At 40.1% G+C, this 22,877-nt stretch overlaps 1 protein-coding gene across 1 annotated transcript in view; it reads left to right on the top strand.

Moving 5' to 3' along the window:
• CCDC178 (coiled-coil domain containing 178) overlaps positions 1-22,877 on the top strand; it is a 360,418-nt gene that overhangs the window by 246,443 nt on the left and 91,098 nt on the right. Inside the window, exon 17 of the mRNA XM_030552997.1 lies at positions 7,116-7,265. Within this exon, the coding sequence (XP_030408857.1) occupies positions 7,116-7,265 (150 nt within the window). The remainder of the gene's footprint in view (positions 1-7,115; positions 7,266-22,877) is intronic.

The following is a 22,877-nucleotide window of genomic DNA, read 5'->3' as shown; positions in this document are numbered from 1 at the left end:
ACTTTTCCACAGATTTCCTAGTATTCTCTGAGTATATGAGAGTATTGTGAAGACTGCAGAAATGTTAATTACTTGCAAATACTGATTGTGAACATATTAATGGCAACCCATATATGTCCCTAAATCAAGGTGCCATTCTGGAAGCAAGCTGTGTCTTCCACACTCCTCATAACTTACTAAGGGAGCCAATCATCTCTACATCTTTGCTTTTATTATTTTCAGGTTTCTGATATGTCCATAGTATTTGAATACTCAACAAATTATTACTGAGTTCAAGGATGATTTTTAAATGGGGTATGAATTTCTACTTCCAAGACCTCTAATTTGAAGCACTCAACTCAGAGAGAAACGAAATGACCCAATCCTGTCATTGTGAAAATAACTACCCAAAGAGACAAGTCTTCCAGCATGTTCTAAAGGTCACAAGACTTGAGCTCTGTCTAAACTTTTGTGGAAGTCTGTTTTGTGGCTGCATGCCTTTTTCTGAGAAAGGTCTGCCCCCAGCCCGTGATGCATAAACAAGGCTCCATCACCCAGTGTCTCTGCTGATACCACCTTCTGTTCTAGAACCCAAAGAATATGTTTATACAGCAAATAAAAAGCCGCAGCTGGCCCAGGCCAGCCAACTTGGGCTCTCAGGGCCTGGGCTGCGGGGCTGTTTCATTGCTTTGTAGATTTTCGGGCTTGATCCTGAGCCCAGATGTCTACACAGCAATGAAACAGCCCTGCAGGCCCATGGACCCAACTGAGTGTGTTGTTGCTGTGTAGACATACCCAAAGAGAGAGAGAGAGAGAAAGCCAGACCCCAAGCTCTTTCAGGGCTTTGTAGATAAGCACCAGAATGTTGAACTGGGCTCTGAACTGGATGGATTCTGTGGGTGCACTTTAAAATTTGGCTCTGATTTTAGAGGAATTGCTGATTCCAGCATAATTCGTACGCTTAAAATAGGGAATACCACTCAAACTTGTAAACCTCTAAAACTAGAATAAACTTCATTACCCATTCTGTAACCACAGTCAGCCAGGAAATATTGGGGTGGTGTACCCTTGTTGACCTTTCCCGTTTAGAAGGTGAATTGCAACATATTGTAATAGCTACAGATTCCAGTTATTCAAAGTGCTTTCCTCTGCTGACCAATGTCCTCTTCTGTCTTACCAGACTAAGCCTGTTGGCTTGAGCAGCTTTTCATTCAGGTCTGTACTTTACACAGACATTGGTATATTGGGAGACAGCACTATGTATCAGTTGTTACTATAGGAATGTATGGTGATTAAAAAATATTAATTGATTTGTCTATTGAGGATTTAGCAATTACTATGTATCATCTGTAAAGATAGCATCCTGAATCTCCATGTGACATTTCCCTTAGAAAACCTTTATCGCTATGGAAACTAAAATTGTTTGGTCTATATTTGAATAACATGAAGAAACTTATTTTGATAGTCATTGTTCATAATTTAATAAGGAAAATGAGCTCTTTTATTGTTCATCATTATATTCTATTTATGTAACATGATTGGTTAACATATTAGTACTTCACTGTATACAATGATAAATGTACAGGTTATATTTTCGTTAGTTTTGACATCAAAAATAAACTAGTTAGTAGGTTTCCCAAATTTCAGAACCCCATATTTTGGGTAAATGCTTTAAAAATTGTAAACAAATGAATAGTTGCACCCAGAATATGCATGGGAAATATAAAATTATACTTTTTTTACATAATTGTGTTTGATGTGTTTTTAAGGTTATTTATATAACTTATGTAATTTTGTTTTTTTTTTAGTGTTGTTAATATTTGCTTTATCTATTTATTTCTGTTTACAATGCAATTTTTCACTGTGATTGAACTATATTGGATATGACACTTCCACATTCTTAGCTTCAGATCTCAGGAGTAAGAGAGGTTCAGATTCTGACTATGAAGCATAACAATTTAAAACCCTGGGAGAGCATCTCTAATCATGTGACCTTACAATTTAAATAGAATGCCATAGTCTCCAAGTTCCACTTCCTTTACTCTTGTAACAATTAAGGGACCTTCACTATGCATGAGAGCTTTCTAATGGTTTTCCATTAGAAATAAACATATAAATACATTTCCTAACCTCTAAATTTGTCAATATTTTTTGTTGGTTTTCATAGGTCTGTATCAGACGATTTTCCATGTGTTTCACTCTTTGAGAACAGATCATACAATTGTTAAAATTCTGTAGAAAGAATTGTACTTATATTTTTGTAAAATATATATTCTTTTAATGTTCAGTGTTTATTCCCTTTGTGGGACTTGAGTCACTCCCATTGGCATAACATGGTAAAAATTGCACTTGGCTGCATCTCGGTGAGGTGGTAGAATTCTACCAGCAACACCATTCATCAGATAAGGGCAGCTTTCCTTTCTAGTAGTTGCTACAGAATGAGCTGCACCCTGGTTTGCAGTGGCAAAAATCTGCATGAGCAAGGAGATAATCTTTGCCATAATACATGTTTTGTTTTGTTTGCTTTTGTTTGGTTTTTTCCCCCTGGGATCAGGGAAGGCAATGGGTGTTAAACTTCCTTAAGTTTTGACATAACAAGCAGCACAGAATGCTTGTTTGGTAACTAAGATTCCAAAAACTGCTTAATTTTTTCCTCCCAGTCAATTTAATAATACATTGTAGAATTTATATTTTCAAAATTTGCACAATTTCTGTATGTGCATACACTGTAGAATTTGAGTTGAGTACATTGTGAAATTTCAGCATACTCTAAATTTTGTTCTCAGCCTGTCTTCATGAACTTACTAGTTCATTTATTTTTTGTGACTAACAAAACACAAAGCATTTTCTACTCAATTTTTAAAGATGAGAATGACCTAGTATTTCCTCATAGCATTTGACCAAGTATTTAGCCAGGCTGTGCTCTGGCTAAGGATGAAATTAAAGAATACGGAGACTTTTGACTGCTCAGACATCTGTGTACAGTAGTGGTGACCTAGTTTAGCTTCTGTTGTGAGATCGTGTTTAAGTCTGGTACATGCATTTCTTACTAATTTCTTAAGGAAAAATATAACATGACTTTGTCTTTCATTGATTTATAAAGGAACAAAACATTTGAAAAACTAGAAGTTGCATTTCCCCTCATTTTATGGGTAAAGGATATTTTGAATGTCATTCAATTAAGGTAGTTGATAAATTTCTAACATTAATGTGCAAAATCCTAAGTGTAAAATAATTATGGAATATCAGACTTACAATTATAACTTTTAACTGTATTTTTAAAGAAAATATTATTTTGCGTGTTTTACTATAAAAACATTCCATCAGACAGTACCAACATTTTAAGCACATTTCTTTTCCAATATAAATAATATATCATTATATAATCTTAATATTAAAATTAGCAGAAATGGCTTCAGAATAGAGATGCATTCTATTGAGAAACAGAGATAATTTGTCCTGTCCTGGTTCTCCGCCTATGTCTTTAATCTCTCCTTCAGTGTGTCCTTCAGAAGACTCGCCTCATCCCATCTCCAACTTTTTGTAGGGTTCCACAGGGCTCTGGTGTTCTTAAGCCCCTTCTTTTCTCCCTCTACCCTTTATCTCTGGGCAATATCTTTAAACGCAAGTTCAACTACAATCTCTATGCTGACAACTCACAGATCTACCTCACTGCCTCACTGGCTGTTGTCCAAACTAAAATCTTAACCTGTCTCTTTGACACATCCTCATGAATGTCTAGCCATGAGCTCTACCTCAACGTGGCTAAAACAGAATTCTTAATTCCCCCATCCCCGCAAGAAAACCCTCCTGGCCACCTCCTTGATCACTGTGGACAACACCACCATCCTTCCTATCACTCAGGCCTGTAACCTGGCTGTCATCTTTGACTTGAACTTTTCTCTAGGTTCTCACATCCAAGCTATGTTAAAATCTTGCCGATTCTTTCTACATAACATCTAAGATACGGCCTTTTCTATCCATCCACACAGCTAAAACTCCTATCCAGGCACTCCTCACCTTGTGTCTCAATTTCTGCAACCTCCAGTCTTGATAAATGCAATGCTTTACTCATATCCATTCAGAATACTATAGCAAAGATTACCTAGCCCATTACTTTGACTATGCCACAGCTTCCCTTTCTCTGTCACATTAAACATGGGCTCTTTGTCTTCATTCTCCAGGCCCTTCATATGCTATACCTCCTTACGTATCTGTTATTAGTTATCAAGATGTTTACTCCTCCTTCTAATCAAACCACAATGCCAGTCTCCATTGTCCACTTGTTAGATTTTCAAACAAGCATCTCTGTGTTTTCTCCCGTGCTGCACCTTGTGCTTGGGAGGAGCTCCCCATAAACATCTGCAAAGCTATCTCATTATCCTCTTTCAAAATCCTCTTTAAAACTCTCCTTTTCTATGATGCCTACAAAAAAACCCAACAGTTAGGGCACTGGTGTGCTGAGATCCCTATTGTCATTACAACCAATATTGTATCCTAGTGTTCTTGTATGTATCTGTCTGCCTGTATTCATCTGTTGTCTTTTCTCTCATCCTTAGATGGTAGGCTCTTTGGGGCAGAGACAGTCTTCTTCTTCTGTGTTTGTACAGCACCTTGCACATTGGAGTTCTGGTTCATGACTAATGCTCCTGGGTTCTATGCTAATACAAATAAAAAAACAATAATTTGGAATGACAGCAACTGCAAGGCTGGGAGGGATTTAATATAACCTTTCTTTGTTTATAAATATAAATGTACATTCCGATGTTGTAATTTGTTTCAATTCTTAATATATTTGAAGTGTTTCATGACTACATCTTTCTGAAATTACAGAGTGTTTTTGTGAGCTCTTTCAGTAACAACAAGTATTGCCAAACATGTTTTTGTCTTTTATTATGTCTCTAGTAAAGTTTCAATTTTACACTTAAACCAGAGATTTGGCTTTATTATTATGTGTGAAAAATATAGCATAACCCCTGCAAAATTATAGCATTTATTCCTCAAGTACAGAATAAATGTTCTTAGAATTTCCAATTAAATCCATTGCTTGAAATTAAATAAATGTAATATACGGTCCTTCAAAAAAAATAGTGTTATCAGACCTCTTTTTTTTGGTCCATAATGCTGTCAGTAACAAAATTATATAGGCTCCTTGAACTTTCATAACTGAAAATGCTTTCTTAAATAGAAAATGAAGAAAAATGTTCTACTTCAGAGAATACCATGAAGAACAGACCCTTTTAAGGATGCGGCTAGATCCTAGCTTTCTCCAGGTACTCAGCCACAAGCTGCCCTAGCGGTTTTTCTACTCTTCACTGCATAGAGGTCCACCATCCCTAAGGGCAGCTAGGCTTCAGTATTTTGGGGAAACAATTGGAGGCAGCAGCCTTTTGAAAGAGGGCATTTGAACTGAGGGCAGCTTGTGGCCTCAGGGCAGGTCTATACTACCGCTTAAGTCCACCTAACTTATGTCACTCAGGACTATGAAAAAGTCCCCCCTCTCCGAGCGACATAAGTTTTGCACTGTCCATACCAGTGCTATGTCAGTGGGAGAGTCTCTTCTGCCAACATAGCTTCCACTTTTCACTGAGGGGGAGAAATTATGCTGACAGGAGAGTGCTCTTCTGTCAACATAGCACATCTGGTGAAGAAGTGCAGCTGCGCTGATGTAGTGCTGTAGCATAGATTTGCCCTTATTCCAATTAAGAACAATAGGAGATGGTAGCCACTTCGAAAGGTCTTCATGAAATTTCCTGTAATGGAACATTATTTGCTAGCATCTGCTGAGGAAGAAACTACCAGTTTAAGGAATTGACAAGAAATGATCATTAATCCTATTTTTTTAAATTCCCTGTTGCACCTGATCTGCCGAACAGGGAGGGCAGAAAAGAGGGGAAAGCTAGTTGTGTATGCATGTGTGTGAAGGAGAGACCAAGAGAATGTGGGTGGCAGAAGGAAGAAATTGGGATGTGTGAGCATAGGGGAATGTGGCTGATGTAGTAGGGGAGGGAGAATGTGGGTATGATGGAGGGATGTGTGTATGCCAGGTTACATAGGGGAAGTGCAGAAGGCAGTGGGAGTTTCATGGTGAACATGCACGCCGTCAAATGCACAGGGAAGGGAAGTTTAGTGTGTTGGTGCAATGGAAGATGGAGGCTAAGAGGAGGCTGATGAGGTATACGCTGGTTGCTTTGCATGGCTCTAGCAATGCAAAGGAGCTTTAAACCCAGCTTAATTGCCCAGTATGCTCTGGCTACTTTGTGCTGCTCCAGAGTGGAGTAAAGTAGCCAGAGTATATTGATGAATCTGGCCACAGAACTTAAAATTTAAATAGTTACTTAAGAGTGATACTTCACATATTCAAAGCATTAGAAACATCACATGATAACGTTGACTTTCTTGTTCAGGGTTTAGTTGTTAAAATAACAAAAAAGAAATTCCCAGAGAAAAACTAAGTTAAAATGGAGTTATGGTTGAAAGTATATGTCATAAATGTAAGGTTAAATACACAACACTACGATTATTGCATAATCAAGCATTATGAACCCAAGAAATCAAAAGTTAATGTTAAACTTAAAAGAAATCCAAACATGTTAAGTTATGGAACTGCATATTAGAGCACCCCAAAAGCCTGAACTCTGCCCTGTAGAGGGAGAAAACTCAGATGTGCCTTTAAAAATCAGTTCAATCTAATCTGGGACTAGAAATACTACAATACCTTAATCATAAATATATGGCTATTGCATAGTATCACTCAGCCTAGTGAGAACTGAAAAGTAAAATCATTATAGGGAACGGTTTATTGCATTCTGTAGAAACGAAGGAAATTTACATTATCATTTTTTTGCAGAAAGAGTTTACAAAATAGCACAGAAATTCAGTAGTTGCTATTTTAGCTATTTTAACACTGTTTTGTGTGCAGAACATTTATTAATAGTTTAAACCTATGACATAAATGTACTATGTGAAATCCTGACTCCATTAAATTCAATGAGAATTTCCCATTAACTTCACTGGGATCAGGATTTCACCACTGTGTGTATATTGTACAAATGTGCATGACTGATAAAAGTTAAGAAAAATGTTAGTTAAGCAGATATCTTTCAATAATTGTAATCAGTAACCTTTCTCTTTAGATTACTCTGGAGCAGATGATAAAAGAAAATTTGTGGTTAGCACAAGAGTATCAGATCTTTCAGAAATATTATTTAAATGATAAAGAAAACCTTATGGATCTCTATGATGATAGGATCAAGGTGGAAGCTGCAGTTAGAGATCATCAGCAGGTACAGTACTAATATAATGCATTTGATTCTTTAACTAGTGATCTGTTTTCTAAAATTTATTTATTTATTATGGCTACTTAATGAAATTGGATAATCATGCAATCCATGGCCTGAATTCTTGTGATGCCTGGCTATTGTGTGCTGTTTGTATTTTTCATTTGACTTGTATAGTACAGTTTTTGTAAGAAGATGCTATAAGGATATGTAGTGTCTTGCTATAAGGATATGTAGACCCTCACTCTAAATCATACATTTTTGGTACCTAAATTGTTTCTATACCTTAGTTCCAGTAATTTCATGTAATTCAGTATTGCAAAGATCATCTTTGTAGTACATCTTTTGTTAGCAAAAGCATTGGGAGTTCACTGATATCAACAGCCAAATTAAGGCTCCAATTCAGGAAAACAAACATAAGAATACTTCCCTATTCAGGAAATCACTTAAATACAAGCTTAACTTCAAGCATGTGCATAAATCCCATTCCAGTCAGTTAGTAACTGCTTCAATAAATACCCATAATTATGGTATGATTGCAGTTGTTTCATAGTTTAAGGTCACATTTGAGTTTTCATTATGTCTGATTTTGCACCAATCACCACATTTTTTTATACTGACAAAAAATCATATCTGCCTCAGAAGCACTGGGTTAAATCTGAAGCCAAGGAAGAATTTTTCTACAGCATACAAAAACACTTAGGTTTTTCTACAATGTTTAAAATAATCAAACAAACAAGACAAAGGTAGAACCTAGTTTGCTGAACTTCCCTGACGAGATATAGTGCCCATGACTCAATGTTAATCAAATAAAGTCTCATTTCAAAAGTTCTTAATTTTTGATTTGTAACATGCTATGGAACATCAGGTCAATGATATGTACCACATCAAAGAATGGTTGGAAACCTATGTTTTAATTTTCTAAGAAAATAGTGTTCATCCATTTTTTTCTAGTGATGGACTTCAAAATGTAAACCAATCCCTGAGATTCTGTTCAGTGGGGAAAAAAAGATAAATTTTCTAATATTCTAGCTGGATTTTAGTTTGTTTTTCTTTCTTTTTTTTTTTATCTCTTGCATTTTTGAGAGTTTATATGCATTTAAATCACTGTTATGTTGTCACAACCTTTACTTTCCTAACAATTTTTTGGGGGAAATCTCAAACTCAGTTCGCTTGTGCAAGTTTCTAGTCCCACTGTAGTAACCATATTAAAAAGCAGGTGAGATTAGGCCACTTCCTCAAAGCATTCTTCTTTACAGGATACTCTAAAAGAATCCAAATTACCTTCTAGACTTCAGTATCTAATTTTTTTTTACAAGCACCTACATTTTCATCATACAAACACATCAGCTGTGCATTTATTCATCAACTATACGCGTTCTGTCAGCCATTCATCGCTCATGTTGAAATTGAATGTGTTCCACTTGTTACTACTGACAATTGTCAATAGGCAAGTAATCAGTGTATTCTTGTTAATCTCACAGCCTTCCATTTTTCAATCAGTAAACAGTTTTAAGAGTCAAAATGTAGGTTTAATCACGTTTGAAAGAAGGAGCTAGAGATTTACGATTTATGAAAATGATTAGCAATGAACCACAGATATCCGAATTGGTCCTGCTTTGAGCAGAGGGTCGGACTAGATGACCTCCTGAGGTCCCTTCTAACCCTGATATTCTATGATTCTATGATTCCAGTGTGCGGCTTATAACTGCTACCTCGACTAGGAATTTTAGGGAAGTCTAGAATTTGGCAGTGTGCCAGTGCCATTTAACAGAGGCACATAAACCAGGAGTTGGAGTTCTGTGTAGGATATTAACTTCAGAGAATTATAGTGACTGCTAACTAACTTTCCTTTTTGTTAACCTTCAACTTTCTAAAATGAATAACCTGTCTAGCTATAAAGACAAAATAATCACATCAGCACCAGAGGGAGAATTTTTTTCAAAAATGACGACAAATGAAGTAAAGATGTTGGTTACATATAGGTCCTATAAAAAGGAGGCATATTTTCTCAGTTTTTTTACTAATAAATGACTCACAACTGCAACAGAAAATCATTTATGTAGAAGTGCCAGTGTAATGATTTTTCTAGCTGCTGTACTATGCATATAGATCACAGTGACATGAACATTTGAGAAGAAAAGAATGTATTCATTTCCCTAAATCTACAGAGCTCTCTTTTCCTTCTATATCTTAGATACATGACAATCAAAATTAGCAGTCACTTTTTAAAAAATATTGATTTAAAAGATAAAATAGCAATGTTTGCCTTGTTCTGATTAATTTCAACTGGATATTGCACTCACTTACTGCCTTAAACTGTTGAGAAATTGCTGTGTCCTTGTCAAATAGTTGCTTCATTCAATCCCAAAAGTGTCTCAATTTCAGTGAAGTACTTCCTTCATACCATGTAGATCTATATTATAGCTTTACAAACCTCTGAACTACAGGTTGGAGAAACATCTGTAGTGCTCCAGCATTGGTGAATAGAGGGGATATGCCTGTAAAAATATACCTCCATGGGCATTGAGGAAGCCAGGGGTCACTCTTTGGGGAGGTAGTAAGTGGCACAATCTCCACACTACTGCTCACAGCCTTCCTAGATAGCTGGGTGTGGCTTAGCAGGAAGGTGAGAATCCTTGCTTTTAAGAGTTGCTACCACTGGTGGAAGCATCTGCTGCATGCACTGTATAGTTGCTTTTTAGTACTTTGCCTCTTGCTGTCTCCTTCCTCTCAACTCTACCTCATTGTTGTGTTGCCAATTCTCACAATTTTATTGCAAGTTTTGCAATATTTAATGTTCTTCTTTAAGCCACAGCTCCTGGGATCAAGTGCTGTAATTAGGTAAGAATCTCTGCTTCTATTTTTAAAAAAAGTTTCTAATCCTCATGGTTGTATGGAAAAGCTTGAAAATGTGACTCAAGAGAAATCTACATGGTTAAAAACCAGAGGACAAATGTAAAGAACACAAAATTTATTATTTTTTAAATTTCCTAATTTTTAAGTCAAACTTATGATTTTGGGAGCCTGACTCTTGATTTTCAAATACTTTGTGTTAGCAGTATTTCTGCTGCAAAGTAGTAATAGAAGGAACCTTATCGAAATATCAGCCTCACAGCTTTTGACCCCCTGCATAATCCTCTAGTGAGAGAGTGAAGAACAGAAAAAGATCTTAGAAAGAGTGAGTATAGGAGCAGGAGCCATTGGTGTAGTGGGTGAAAGACATGAGGGTGTGAGGAAGGAAGAGCATTCTGGAGCCAAGAGCTATGAATGAAACCCCTGGAGAGGCAGAGAGATGAGACCCAGGCAAAGGGAAAGGTATGGAGGAGCAGTGGAAGGTGAGAGACCGCAGGGTACAGGGATGGCTCTGGAGAAGAAGTTGTTCAAGAGCAACTGGGGAAGGGATAAATCAGCAAGTTAAGAGTGATGGAGAACAGTGTGACAGGAGAGGGGAAGAGAGAGAGAAATGTCAAAGGGGAAGAGAGAAAGAAAGACATGGAAGATAGGGATAGGAAAGGCTCCAGATGGAAGATGAGAGAGTGGGTTTGTAGATCGGGAGGAAGAAATGCCAAGGGATTTTCTCAAAAGGGCAAAGGAGGATGCAAGCAGACTCTCAAGGAAAAGAGAGTGATCTCAGAAATGAAGAGAAAGATGTAGATGACTGGCAAGGAAGGAGAGGGGAGAGGCTACAGGTGTTGGATGAGATGTCATAGGGAAGACTGTTTTGATGGGGGAGAAAGACACCAACTGGAAGGAAAAAAACCTGAAAGAATGAATGAATAATTGATTTTTCAGCTTGGTGGCTGAACCACAAAATAAAACTAAAAATGTGTATAAGTTTTTCACCAAAATGGAATTCTTTCAGTTTTTCTCACCCAAATGAAAAAATGAAAAGGTTCATTGAGGTCAAGTGCTGATTTGAATCAACATTTCATTTAGAAAATGTTGATTTGAAATGAAATGTCAAAACTGTTTGTTTCAAAAATGGTAACACAAAACATTTGGACATTTCCAAAAAATAGTTGTTTTGTTTTTTCTCCCCCTCCTCCCCCCCAACCCCCCCTATTCACTGCATTCAACCCAAATTTGTGAATAGTTTCAGTATCCCAAAAAATACATATTCCAGCCAATTTACTCTAGAGGAGGCACCTGGGGGGAAAGACATCCTCAAGAGAAAGAAAGGAATGGGAGAGGGAGCAAGAAGGGTTTCAGAAAAGCAGAGATGAAGAATAGAAGGAGAGGGAAAAGAAAAGGGGTGTCTCTATGGACAGATTTAGATGAATGGTGGGCAACAATAAATAGTATATTAAATTTAAATATAGTGTGACAGGCACAGAAGGAAAAAGAAAATTGTTAATCAAATAAAATAAAAACAAGTGAGAGACTGTAATGTTATTTATTTTTATGTGAATTTCATAGAAAGCTTGGTGCCAAAATGTAATCTAAAGTACACTATAAATATATCAATCAGGGGTACTTGGTTCCTTAGGATTAGAAGGGTTTGTGAGACCCATTGTAATGCTTGATGGAGGGCCATCTTCTTGTGTATGCTGGAAAGCAATAATTTGTTTTAATTTCATGTGTGTATACAATGTTGATGCTGGACTTGTGTATGCAAGTGCATGTGTGTGTGTGCATGAACGCATGTGAGAAGAAAATGCAAGGATGTTTGAAGCCGTATGATCTTGGTGCACATTATTACAAAAATTTGCAAATCATTCTCAAAGGGGGTAATTAATCCTAGGGCTTTATGCAACATTGAAACACTGTGTTAAGGATTTAGCCCAGGATTTTCAAAAATAGGGACTATAAATAAGATCTTGAATACATATATTTCAAAAATGCTGGCCAACCAGCACCTCCCATTGACCTTTATTTAAAAAAAACCCGTAAGTACTATTTGAAAGTTTTTGAAGTATATCCTCAGTTCAGTGACAGATGCATAAAAGAGTCTCTTAATGTTCAACAGTAATCCTATCTCCCTCTGTTGTTAACATGTAATGGCAATATGATTTAGATTAACTAGATTAGATCTAAATTTAAGATTTCTTTGACATAATTCATTTATCTAACCAGTTCTATATTGTTGTAAAGACAGTATTGCCTTAGGGCTGGAGAGGGAGGTTGTTGGACAGCTGCTTTTCAGAGATAAAAGTCATATATTTAGTTTCATTTACAAAAGTAAAATGTATTTTTATTAATAAAGGTGCTTTGGTGCACATATAATCACCAGTGAAAAGCATTTACATTTATCCTGATATCTGAATTCTTTGGACACCATAAAAAATCGCTTAGCGCATGAACGACCTATAACTTAAGCCCCCAGTACCAAGATTAAGTATTATTCAACAGATGAATTCGTTCAGTTGACACCTTTTACATGTTCGTCAGCTGCCCAGTAGCACTTCCACTATGTCATATGCTCTGGCTTTATTATTAACACGTCCCACTATTTCTTTCTTTCTTCTCTTCTGGATAATTTAGGAGATAAGCAGTTGAACTCTCTGACAAAACTCAACATTTGTTATAAATTCATTCCATTTAATACCCACTATTTTCCTGTGACATTTGCTTTCAAAGGCATTTAGGCAACTGTCAGTACCTTTGGTGGATTTCCAGCTTTCATATCCATATGTTCTTCTTCAAGGAATGTCCCTGTGGGTGCTTCACCTTAGGTGTCTTGGCGCCCTGTGGTAGCAGTGCCTGGTTGGGCTGCGCATGCACTGTAGCCATCTTGCGTCGCTCTGAGTGGTTACATAGTGGTGCGCAGCCAACCATCCTCCAGTTCCTTCTCTACCACCTTTGGCTTGAGTCGAAGTGATCAGCAGCACCCTGTCTTACATCAGATAAGATTTATAGTAGTTAGTTCATAGTGATAGTGTTAGCTTAGTTGTAGTTAGTTTTCCCTATTTCCTTACTTTAATTTCTTAAATAAAAAAAAAAAGCTTTTCCTTTACCATTTCTATCTACCCCTGCCTCTCTGACAAGCAAACAACCTCTGCCTCAACATGGTTTACCCCTTACTTTTTTCTAAGAGACCAGATCTCTCAGGCATACCTGGCTTTAAATGCTGCCTGACTTGCAGACTATCCATATCTGTTTCTGACAGCCACGCTCACTGTGTCCTCTGCCTTGGCGAGACACACGTTACTCAAAAGTGCCCACACTACAGAAAACTGACAGCTAGGACATGAAAAGCCAGGGATGTTCAACTGAAGCTCCTCATGATGGAGAAAATCACTCAGACCAGCCTCTAACTCTGAGTCCAGGTCACCCCCTGGCCAACAGTTGCCAATGGCAACGTCTGACGGGGCTCCAGTTCAACATCGGCTGCCAAGGAGCCTACTTCTAGAAAGGCTACAGAAAAGCAGGCACAGACATCCCAGCACCAATAATAGCCTAAACAAAAGTGATCTCCAACAGAAAAATCTCTCCCGGTACTGATGGCACTGAAAGTGTCGGACCGCGAGGCACTGGGAATGTCCGGCACCAAGAGTTCCTGACGAATTAAAGACTCTGTGTGGGCAGGTTCTAATGGAGGTTCACATAGCAAAGTGAAACCTTCTAGCTCAGCATCCCTGGAGCTGAAGAAGATCTTGGCACCTAGTGGTACAATGGCACCACCTGCTGTACTGATGCCACACAGCTCTAAATCCTCAGCACCCGCAGCTTCAACTCGGGCTCCGAGGCTGTCCTCCATGCTGTCCCCAGCACCGAGCCTCATGGTACTGCAGCAGCTCTTGAGATACGCAGACCTGGTAATGGCTTTAACACCTGAATCTCTTCTACGTGGCACTGAGGGTACCGCATCCAGATCAGTACATAGTCAGCTGACTGCTCCCTGCAGATCAGCTCCCCCACTCCATCTCCAGTGATGAGGAAGAAAAGGATGATGCAGTGATATATACTCCTCGTCATTCCTCATCAAAGCTAAGAGCATTTCATCACCAACCACCTGCAGATATACAAGGATGGTATACCCATGGGCAGCACACTCCATACCATTTCCACCTAACTGGTCATTCTGGGATCCGTGGACAACAAAAGGAATTTTTATTCACACACCCTGCACCAAACTCCTTAGTGGTAGAGGCGGTCAATCAAAGAGAGAAACAACACCAGTCCTGAACAATCCCATATGGTAAGAATTAGAAAAGGCTAGACCTTTGGGGGCAGAAAGCCTATTCCTCAGCTATGCTTCAGTTCCGCATAGCTAACTATTCAGCCTTGCTGGCTAAATATACACAATCTGATCTCCAAAATGTCAACATTTATTGAAAATTTGCCAGATCACAAAAAAGAAGAGTACAAAGCAAACATTTCTGAAGGGCCTCTCACCATCAAGACAGCCCTCCAGGCTTCCCTTGACTCTGCAGATATGGCAGCATGACCCATTGCTACATCTGTTGGCATGAGCCATGCATCCTTGCTCCATCTCTCTGGATTCCCAAGGGAGGTCCAGGCAACAGTTGAAGACTTACCCTTTGAAGGACAAAAATTATTTGCAGACAAAACCAATGTCTCACTACACACCCTAAAGGATTCAAGGGTGACCTTGAAAACCCTTGGCATTTACATACCTGCAAACAAAAAAGAAACAGAGCAGGTTTTACAATCAGAGATTCCAGTCTATGCCATACTCCCAGCCACAAAGACAATGTGACCAATAGCGTAAACAAAAATGGAACAGGTGTTGGTAGAACCAAGATCAACCTTTGACATCTCAACCATCCTCTTTATTTCTGTCCCACCTACCCTTTCCCGTCCCTCTTCAGGGACCCCTCTTGCAAGCACCTGTTACAACAGGAAATAAACCACCTCGTACAGTTAGGTGCCATGGAACCCATACCATCACAACACGGGAGAGAAGTTTTTATTCCCATTACTTTCTAACTCAGAAAAAGACTGGCAGGTGGAGATGCATCCTGGATTTACAAAAACTCAACAAATCTGTAAGAACACAACATTTCAAAATGGTGACTAACCACACTAATTCCAGCATTAGAGAAAGGAGATTGGCTTTCAGCCCTCGACCTCCAGGACATTTATTATCATATTACCATTCACCCATCACACGGAAGATTCCTGAGATTCACCTGAGGGAAACAGCATTTCCAATACAGAGTACTACCCTTCAGCCTTTCCGCTGCCCCAAGAGTTTTTTCCAAGGTTCTCCTTGTCATTGCAGCTCACCTCCACAAACAAGGAATGATGATATTTCCATTCTTAGACAACTGCCTGATAAGAATCAGGCATCAGGAAGCAATAAATGCCACACAGAGCATGATAACCCTATTCATAGACATGGGGTTGCAAATAAATGTATGGAAGTCCACACTGGTTCCTGTCCAAAAGTTGGAATTCATGGGAGCCTACCTCAATTGTCTCACAGCAACCGCAATGTTATCCCAACAGTGCTTCCTCACTCTAGTCAACCTAATTTCAACGGTGATGGACAGCCCACCAACATCTACCAGAACATGCTTACAACTCTTGGGGCATATGTTGGCAGCAACATTTGTTGTAAAACATGCCAGACTCCACCTAAGATGCTTGCAGACCTGGCTTCGAACAGTGTATATACCACACAGACACTCTCTCAACAGATGCCTCACGGTGCCACACAGAGTAAAAGACTCACTAACATTGTGGACAGAATCAAATAGCGTCTTTTCAGGATTCCCTTTCCAACAAAAAGCTCCAACCATGACAATCACATCAGGCGCTTCCCTAGTGGGCTAGGGGCACATCTATGCAACAGTCCCCAGCAGAGTCCAACCTGCACATAAACTTATTGGAGCTAAGGGCAGTCCAAAATGCATGTGAGTACTTTCTCCCTTTAATCAAAAACAATGCCATCAAGATCCTCATGGACAACATAGCATGCAACTGAGGAGAGTTGGCAGTTTTTCAAAGGGACACTATTAAGGGCCCAAAAGCAAGCTATTCCGCTGGGTAGGAAAGATAGAAAATGTGGCAAAAGACCACCTTGGCTTAACCATGAGATCTTGCATGATCTAAAAAATAAAAAGGAGTCATATAAAAAATGGAAACTAGGTCAGATTACAAAGGATGAATATAGGCAAACAACACAGGAATGCAGGGACAAGATTAGAAAGGCAAAGGCACAAAATGAGCTCAAACTAGCTATGGGAATAAAGGGAAACAAGAAGACTTTTTATCAATACATTAAAGCAAAAGGAAGACCAAGGACAGGGTAGGCCCATTGCTCAGTGAGGAGGGAGAAACAGTAACAGGAAACTTGGAAATGGCAGAGATGCTTAATGACTTCTTTGTTTCGGTCTTCACTGAGAAGTCTGAAGGAATGCCTAACATAGTGAATGCTTATGGGAAGGGGGTAGGTTTAGAAGATAAAATTAAAAAAGAACAAGTTAAAAATCACTTAGAAAAGTTAGATGCCTGCATGAAATGCATCCTAGAATACTCAAGGAGCTAATAGAGGAGGTATTCGAGCCTCTAGCTATTATCTTTGGAAAATCATGGGAGATGGGAATGATTCCAGAAGACTGGAAAAGGGCAAATATAGTGCCCATCTATAAAAAGGAAAATAAAAACAATCCAGGAAACTACAGACCAGTTAGTTTAACTTCTGTGCCAAGGAAGATAATGGAGCAAGTAATTAAGGAAATCATCTGCAAACACTAGGAAGGTGGTAAGGTGATAGGGAATAGCCAGCATGGATTTGTAAAGAACAAATCATGTCGAACAAATCTGATAGCTTTCTTTGATAGGATAACAAGTCTTGTGGATAAGGGAGAAGCAGTGGATGTGGTATACCTAGAGTTTAGAAAGGCATTTGATACGGTCTCACATGATATTCTTATCAATAAACTAGGCAAATACAATTTAGATGGGGCTACTATAAGGTGGGTGTGTAACTGGCTGGATAACCATACTCAGAGAGTAATTATTAATGGTTCCCAATCCTGCTGGAGAGGTATAACAAGTGGGGTTCCGCAGAGGTCTGTTTTGGGACCGGATCTGTTCAATATCTTCATCAACGACTTAGATGTTGGCATAGAAAGTACGCTTATTAAGTTTGCAGATGATACCAAACTGGGAGGGATTGCAACTGCTTTGGAGGACAGGGTCAAAATTCAAAATGATCTGGACAAATTGGACAAATTGGAGAAATGGTCTGAGGTAAACTGGATGAAGTTTAATAAAGACAAATGCAAAGTGCTCCACTTAGGAAGGAACCATCAATTTCACACATACAGAATAGGAAGAGAGTGTCTAGGAAGGAGTACGGCAGAAAGAGATCTAGGGGTTATAGTGGACCTCAAGCTAAATATGAGTGAACAGTTTGATGCTGTTGCAAAAAAAGCAAGTGTGATTCTGGGATGCATTAACAGGTGTGTTGTGAGCAAGACAGGAGAAGTCATTCTTCTGCTCTACTCTGCACTGGTTAGGCCTCAACTGGGGTATTGTGTCCAGTTCTGTGCACAGCATTTCAAGAAAGATGTGGAGAAATTAGAGAGGGTCCAGAGAAGAGCAACAAGAATGATTAAAGGTTTTGAGAACATGACCTACGAAGGAAGGCTGAAAGAATTGGGTTTGTTTAGTTTGGAAAAGAGAAGACTGAGAAGGGGACATGATAGCAGTTTTCAGGTATCTAAAAGGGTGTCATAAGGAGGAGGGAGAAAACCTGTTCACCTTAGCCTCTAATGATAGAACAAGAAGCAATGGGCTTAAATTGCAGCAAGGGAGATTTAGGTTGGACATTAGGAAAAAGTTCTTAACTGTCAGGGTAGTTATACACTGGAATAAATTGCCTAGAGAGGTTGTGGAATCTCCATCTCTGGAGATATTTAAGAGTAGGTTAGATAAATGTCTATCAGGGATGGTCTAAACAGTATTTGGTCCTGCCATGAGGGCAGGGGATTGGACTCGAAGACCTCTCGAGGTCCCTTCCAGTCCTAGAGTCTATGAATCTATGTTTTCTATAAACCGCTAAGAGGAAGCACAATCATACTCCCTATGTAGAGAGGCAATACACCTTTGGAATTGGTGCATCACCAACAACAGAGATATTAGCATCCTATCTGCCAGGATGTCACAATACAACAGTGGATTTACTAAGCAGGGATTTTTCACAAGTGGGAGATGGATCCTGGAATTCTCAAATCCATATTCAAACTATGGGGATTCCCCACCATAGATCTATTTGCAACAGCTCAGAACACCAAGTGCTCACAATATTGCTCCCAGTCTGGATTGGGACACCATTCCCTAGGTAACACTCTCCTCATAGTATGGGAGGTGCAACTGATGTCTGCATTTCCCCCGACACCATTCCTAAGGCAAGTCATTCACAAGATCAGGCAGGACAAATCCAGGGTCATTCTCATTGCACCCACACAGCCAAGACAAACGTGGTTCCCATACCTGCGCCAAATGGCAATGAAACCACTTCGAACCCTTTGCTTAATGCCTCACCTTCTGTCACAAGATGTGGTACGCATCTGTCACCCCCACCTCACAGTACTCCACCTCAAGGCCTGGTTACTCCATGACTGACAGGGGGTCGGAAAGGACTATTCTGAGGAAGTGAAAGATTTCTTTTACTATTACTGAACAGTCAGAGACTAAGCACAAGAAAGACATATATCCATAAGTGGAAACGATTCTGCACCTGGTGCAAGGACAAACAGATTTTTCCACAGTTGGCGCCCCTACCGAGAATCCTTGACTATATACTGGGACTTAAAAGATCAGGGGTATTCCCAAGCTCCATTAGAGTATACTTGGCTGCCATTACTTTCTTCCACAACAGAGTGGATGGAGTCACTATATTTGCTCACCTAACGATTAAATGCTTCCTTAAAGGCATAGAAAACACTTATCCCACACTAAGAAACCCTACACCCATGTGGGACCTCAACCTTGTTCTACGTGGTCTCATGGGAAAACCAGTTGAACCCCTTGCAACTTGCTTTTTGTTGCACTTATCAATGAAGGTGGCTTTCTTCATTGCCATCACGTCCGCAATGCGGGTGAGAGAATTAGGTGTCCTAATGGCACACCCAAATCTTATACAGCATTATTTAAGGATAAAGTAATCCTGCGACTACATCCTAAATTCATACCCAAGGTTGCCTCCACTTTTCATTTAAATCAACCCATCTACTTAGGTGTATTTTTCCCAAAGCCACATGCTAACGGGAGGGAGGCCTCACTCAACACACTAGAGCATAAGCTTTTTACATAGCTAATGTTCACAGAACATTAGCTTTCTACATAGAAAGAACAAAAACATTCAGAAATTCACTTAGACTGTTCATTTCCATAACAGAACGCTTGAGGGGCCAAACCATCTCAAAACAGAGACTATCCAAATCGATATCTGGATGTGTCAATTTGTGCTACCAAAACAACAATCTGCAACCTCCACCGGGAGTTCACACATGCTCCACCAGAGCATTAGCAACATCTGTGGCCTTTCTCAATAATGTACCTATCACTGACATTTGCAGTGCAACTACCTGGGCATCAGCCCATACTTTCACTAAGCACTATGCTTTAGAACAACTATCATCATCAGATGCTCACTTTGGACTTGCGGTGCTATCCATCATCAATAGACCAACTCTGAAGCCCCTCCCCTCCACTGAGGGTCACTGCTGAACAGTCACCTAAAGTGGAGCACCCACAGGGACACTCCTTGAAGAAGACGAGAAGGTTACTCTCCTGTGCAGTAACTGAGGTTCTTCTAGATGGGTGTCCCTGTGCATGCTCCACTACCTTCCCTCCTCCCCTCTACTTCGGAGTTTCACGCTGATTCTCTGAGGTAGAGAAGGAATTGGGGAATGGTTGGCTGTGCTCTGCTATTTAACTGCTCAAAGCAGCGCTAGATGGCTACAGCGCGTGCGTGGCCCAACCAGGCACTGTTACCACAAATTTCCGATTACAAGCACAGGGCACCAAGACACCTGAAGTGGAGCACCCAGAGGGACAACCATCTTGAAGAACCTCAGTTCTCTTAAGGTGGAAATAATATTTGAATTGAAGATTCATAGTTTTGATCTTTAAACTGTAGATTTTCAATGACTAAATCTTGTGTAAGCTGGTGACTGCAGCTGCTGCCTTGCTGCCTTTGTGACATTATTTCCTTCTGGATATCCCCACTGATTTGCACATTACTGTCAAGGTTTGTGAATTGACTCATCCCTTGCATTTCTTTGCCTTCTAATGTAATGCTTAAGTTGGGAGTTTCTGGAGTCTCATTAATAACAGGATCGGTGAGAGAATGCAGTCTTATTTAACAGCAGTGTCTATGTTAAACCATTTGCTTAAGTCTGCATTTATTTTATCTGTGCAAGCTGCACCTTGATATAAAGCTTTGACAATGTAAATTATTTTATCGGCATAATAGCCTTTATTTAAAGAGATGGATCTTTAAAGATATTGTTATAATTGTGTTACAATTCAGTCACAGTATTCATCCTCTTATTAACGTTTTGATGTGATAATGCAGACATTTAGTAGGAATTTTAGGAGGATGTTTTGTTGTTTTCTGTTTCCTCTTCAGCTTTTTGAGTTACTGACATATTATTGCAGTAAAACATATGTAGGGTCAATTCATGCTGAATAGTTATTAGAAACCATGATAACAGAAGTCATTACATTGCAGTTCAGTTTTGACAGTAAAATTTCTGCAACATTATCACAAATCCTCACGCATTAGTGCAATGATCCTTACGATAGTTTCATATTAGAATCAAAAGACTGCTGTAGCATGCTTGATACAAAAAGTCATATAAGTCAAGAGAACTTCTTTTGTGCTTTTACAGATAACATTTTTTCTCACATATACGTACCTCACTCACAGCTCTTTGATTTCTTTGCCTCTAATACTTTGCTCATCTGTAATATAAAAACAGTTTTCTTTAAATAACATCTGTCTTTATTTGAAAGACCAAAAGAACAATGTGGTAAATCTGATGTCTGCCTCAGTTGTGTTTAATTTCTGCAATCTGTTCTAATTTTACTGACATTTCACTCATTGCCCTACTGCTAATTTATCTACTTGCAGTTGTAGAACATTAAGAATGGAATTAGAATGCCACCTCAGTTATCGCTTTTGCAGGAATGTTTGAAACTAGGAAAAAAATAAAATGATTTACCATAGTAGGTATAGTTTTCTAAGATTTTACCCATATAAATCTACACTCATGAGATTAACGCACCCCTGAGATGCAAGCTTGATTATGCCCTGTGGTGGGATGGCTGCCCCACCCCCATGTGAGAGAGGGCGAGAGTAGGCCAGAGCCACTTCCTTTTTCAGTTTTTGGAACCCTGCATGAGGGAAGAGATTTAGGGAATTCTGGTGAGGATGGCTCCAATGGGCATGTGACGGGGTTGGGACTCACCACCATGGCGCCTCCCGCTGGTCGCTCCGGAAATTAGCTCAGTTCATGGGGAGTACCCTCTGCTGGTGGTGTCTCATCCGTCATCTATTCCTCGCTGGTGTCTGGACCAGCATGGCTCCCCACTCAGCGGCATCCTCTTCAGGCCACTGCCCTCTGGCAGTGCCCCCTAGTCCATCCTCACCCCTTCCAGGTGGTGGTGGGTGGCAGGATTAGTAACAGTCCTTGCACTGGCCTCAGTGACCAACCACAATCTCCAAAGTCTAGCCCCTTGTCTCAAGGGCCGGTTGCAGTTTATATCAGCCACCCTACTGCATGGCCAGGTGCAATACAAGGGAGAAGGGGGGGCTGTCAGCTGCGCAGGCCAGCAGCCAATCAGGAAAGGACTTACTGAGAGCCAATAAGGGCTGAGATTGGAGACAGCGAATCAGGGCTCAGCTTGGCCCTATATAAGGGCTGCCCAGGAGAGAAGCAGGCAGTCTGTCCCAGACCTTCATGGGGGAAGGTCTGTCTCCAGAGCAGGAGACCAGCACCTCAGACAGAGCAGTGCTGGGCAGGCTCAGGGGGAGCATAGTATGGCTCCAGCCCAATACCTACCAGACTGTGGGACCTGATAGAAAGGGCCTAGAGGGTGTGAGGGCTCAGAGGGGAAGTGACTCAGGGACAGTTGGACAAGGGGAGAGAAGGAGGGCAGCGAGGCTGCTACTAAAGCGTCCCTGGGTTGGGACCCAGAGTAGTGGGCAGGTCTGGGTCCCCCCCCTTCCTTCTTGTACTCTACCTGGCCATGCAGTAGGGTAGCTGATATAAATTGCAACTGGCCCTTGAGAGAAGGGGCTAGATTTTGGAGGTTGTGGTTGGCCACTGAGGCCAGTGCAAGGACTGTTACTAACCCTTCCCCCCACCCTCCCACAAGGGGTGAGAGTGGACTAGGGGGCACTGCCAGAAGGCAGTGGCCTGAAGAGGATGCCGCCGAGCAGGGAGCCACTCTGGTCCAGACACCAGTGAGGAATAGATGATGGATGGGACACTACCAGCAGAGGGTGCTTCCCATGAACTGATCTAATTCCTGGAGTGACCAGCGGGAGGCGTCACAGTGGTGAGTCCCCACCCCATCACATGCCCATTGGAGCCATCCTCACTACAGTTCCCTAAATCTCTTCCCTCCAGGCACTAAAAGAGGGAGTAGTCTCAAGTTCCAAGCTAGCACTGGTTGGAAATATTTCAACAA

This window comes from Gopherus evgoodei, chromosome 2 (assembly GCF_007399415.2).
Source record: "Gopherus evgoodei ecotype Sinaloan lineage chromosome 2, rGopEvg1_v1.p, whole genome shotgun sequence".
NCBI classification, from domain to species: domain Eukaryota; kingdom Metazoa; phylum Chordata; order Testudines; family Testudinidae; genus Gopherus; species Gopherus evgoodei.
The sequence above is the reverse complement of the archived record's forward strand: the minus strand, read 5'-3'. Positions and strand labels throughout refer to the sequence as shown.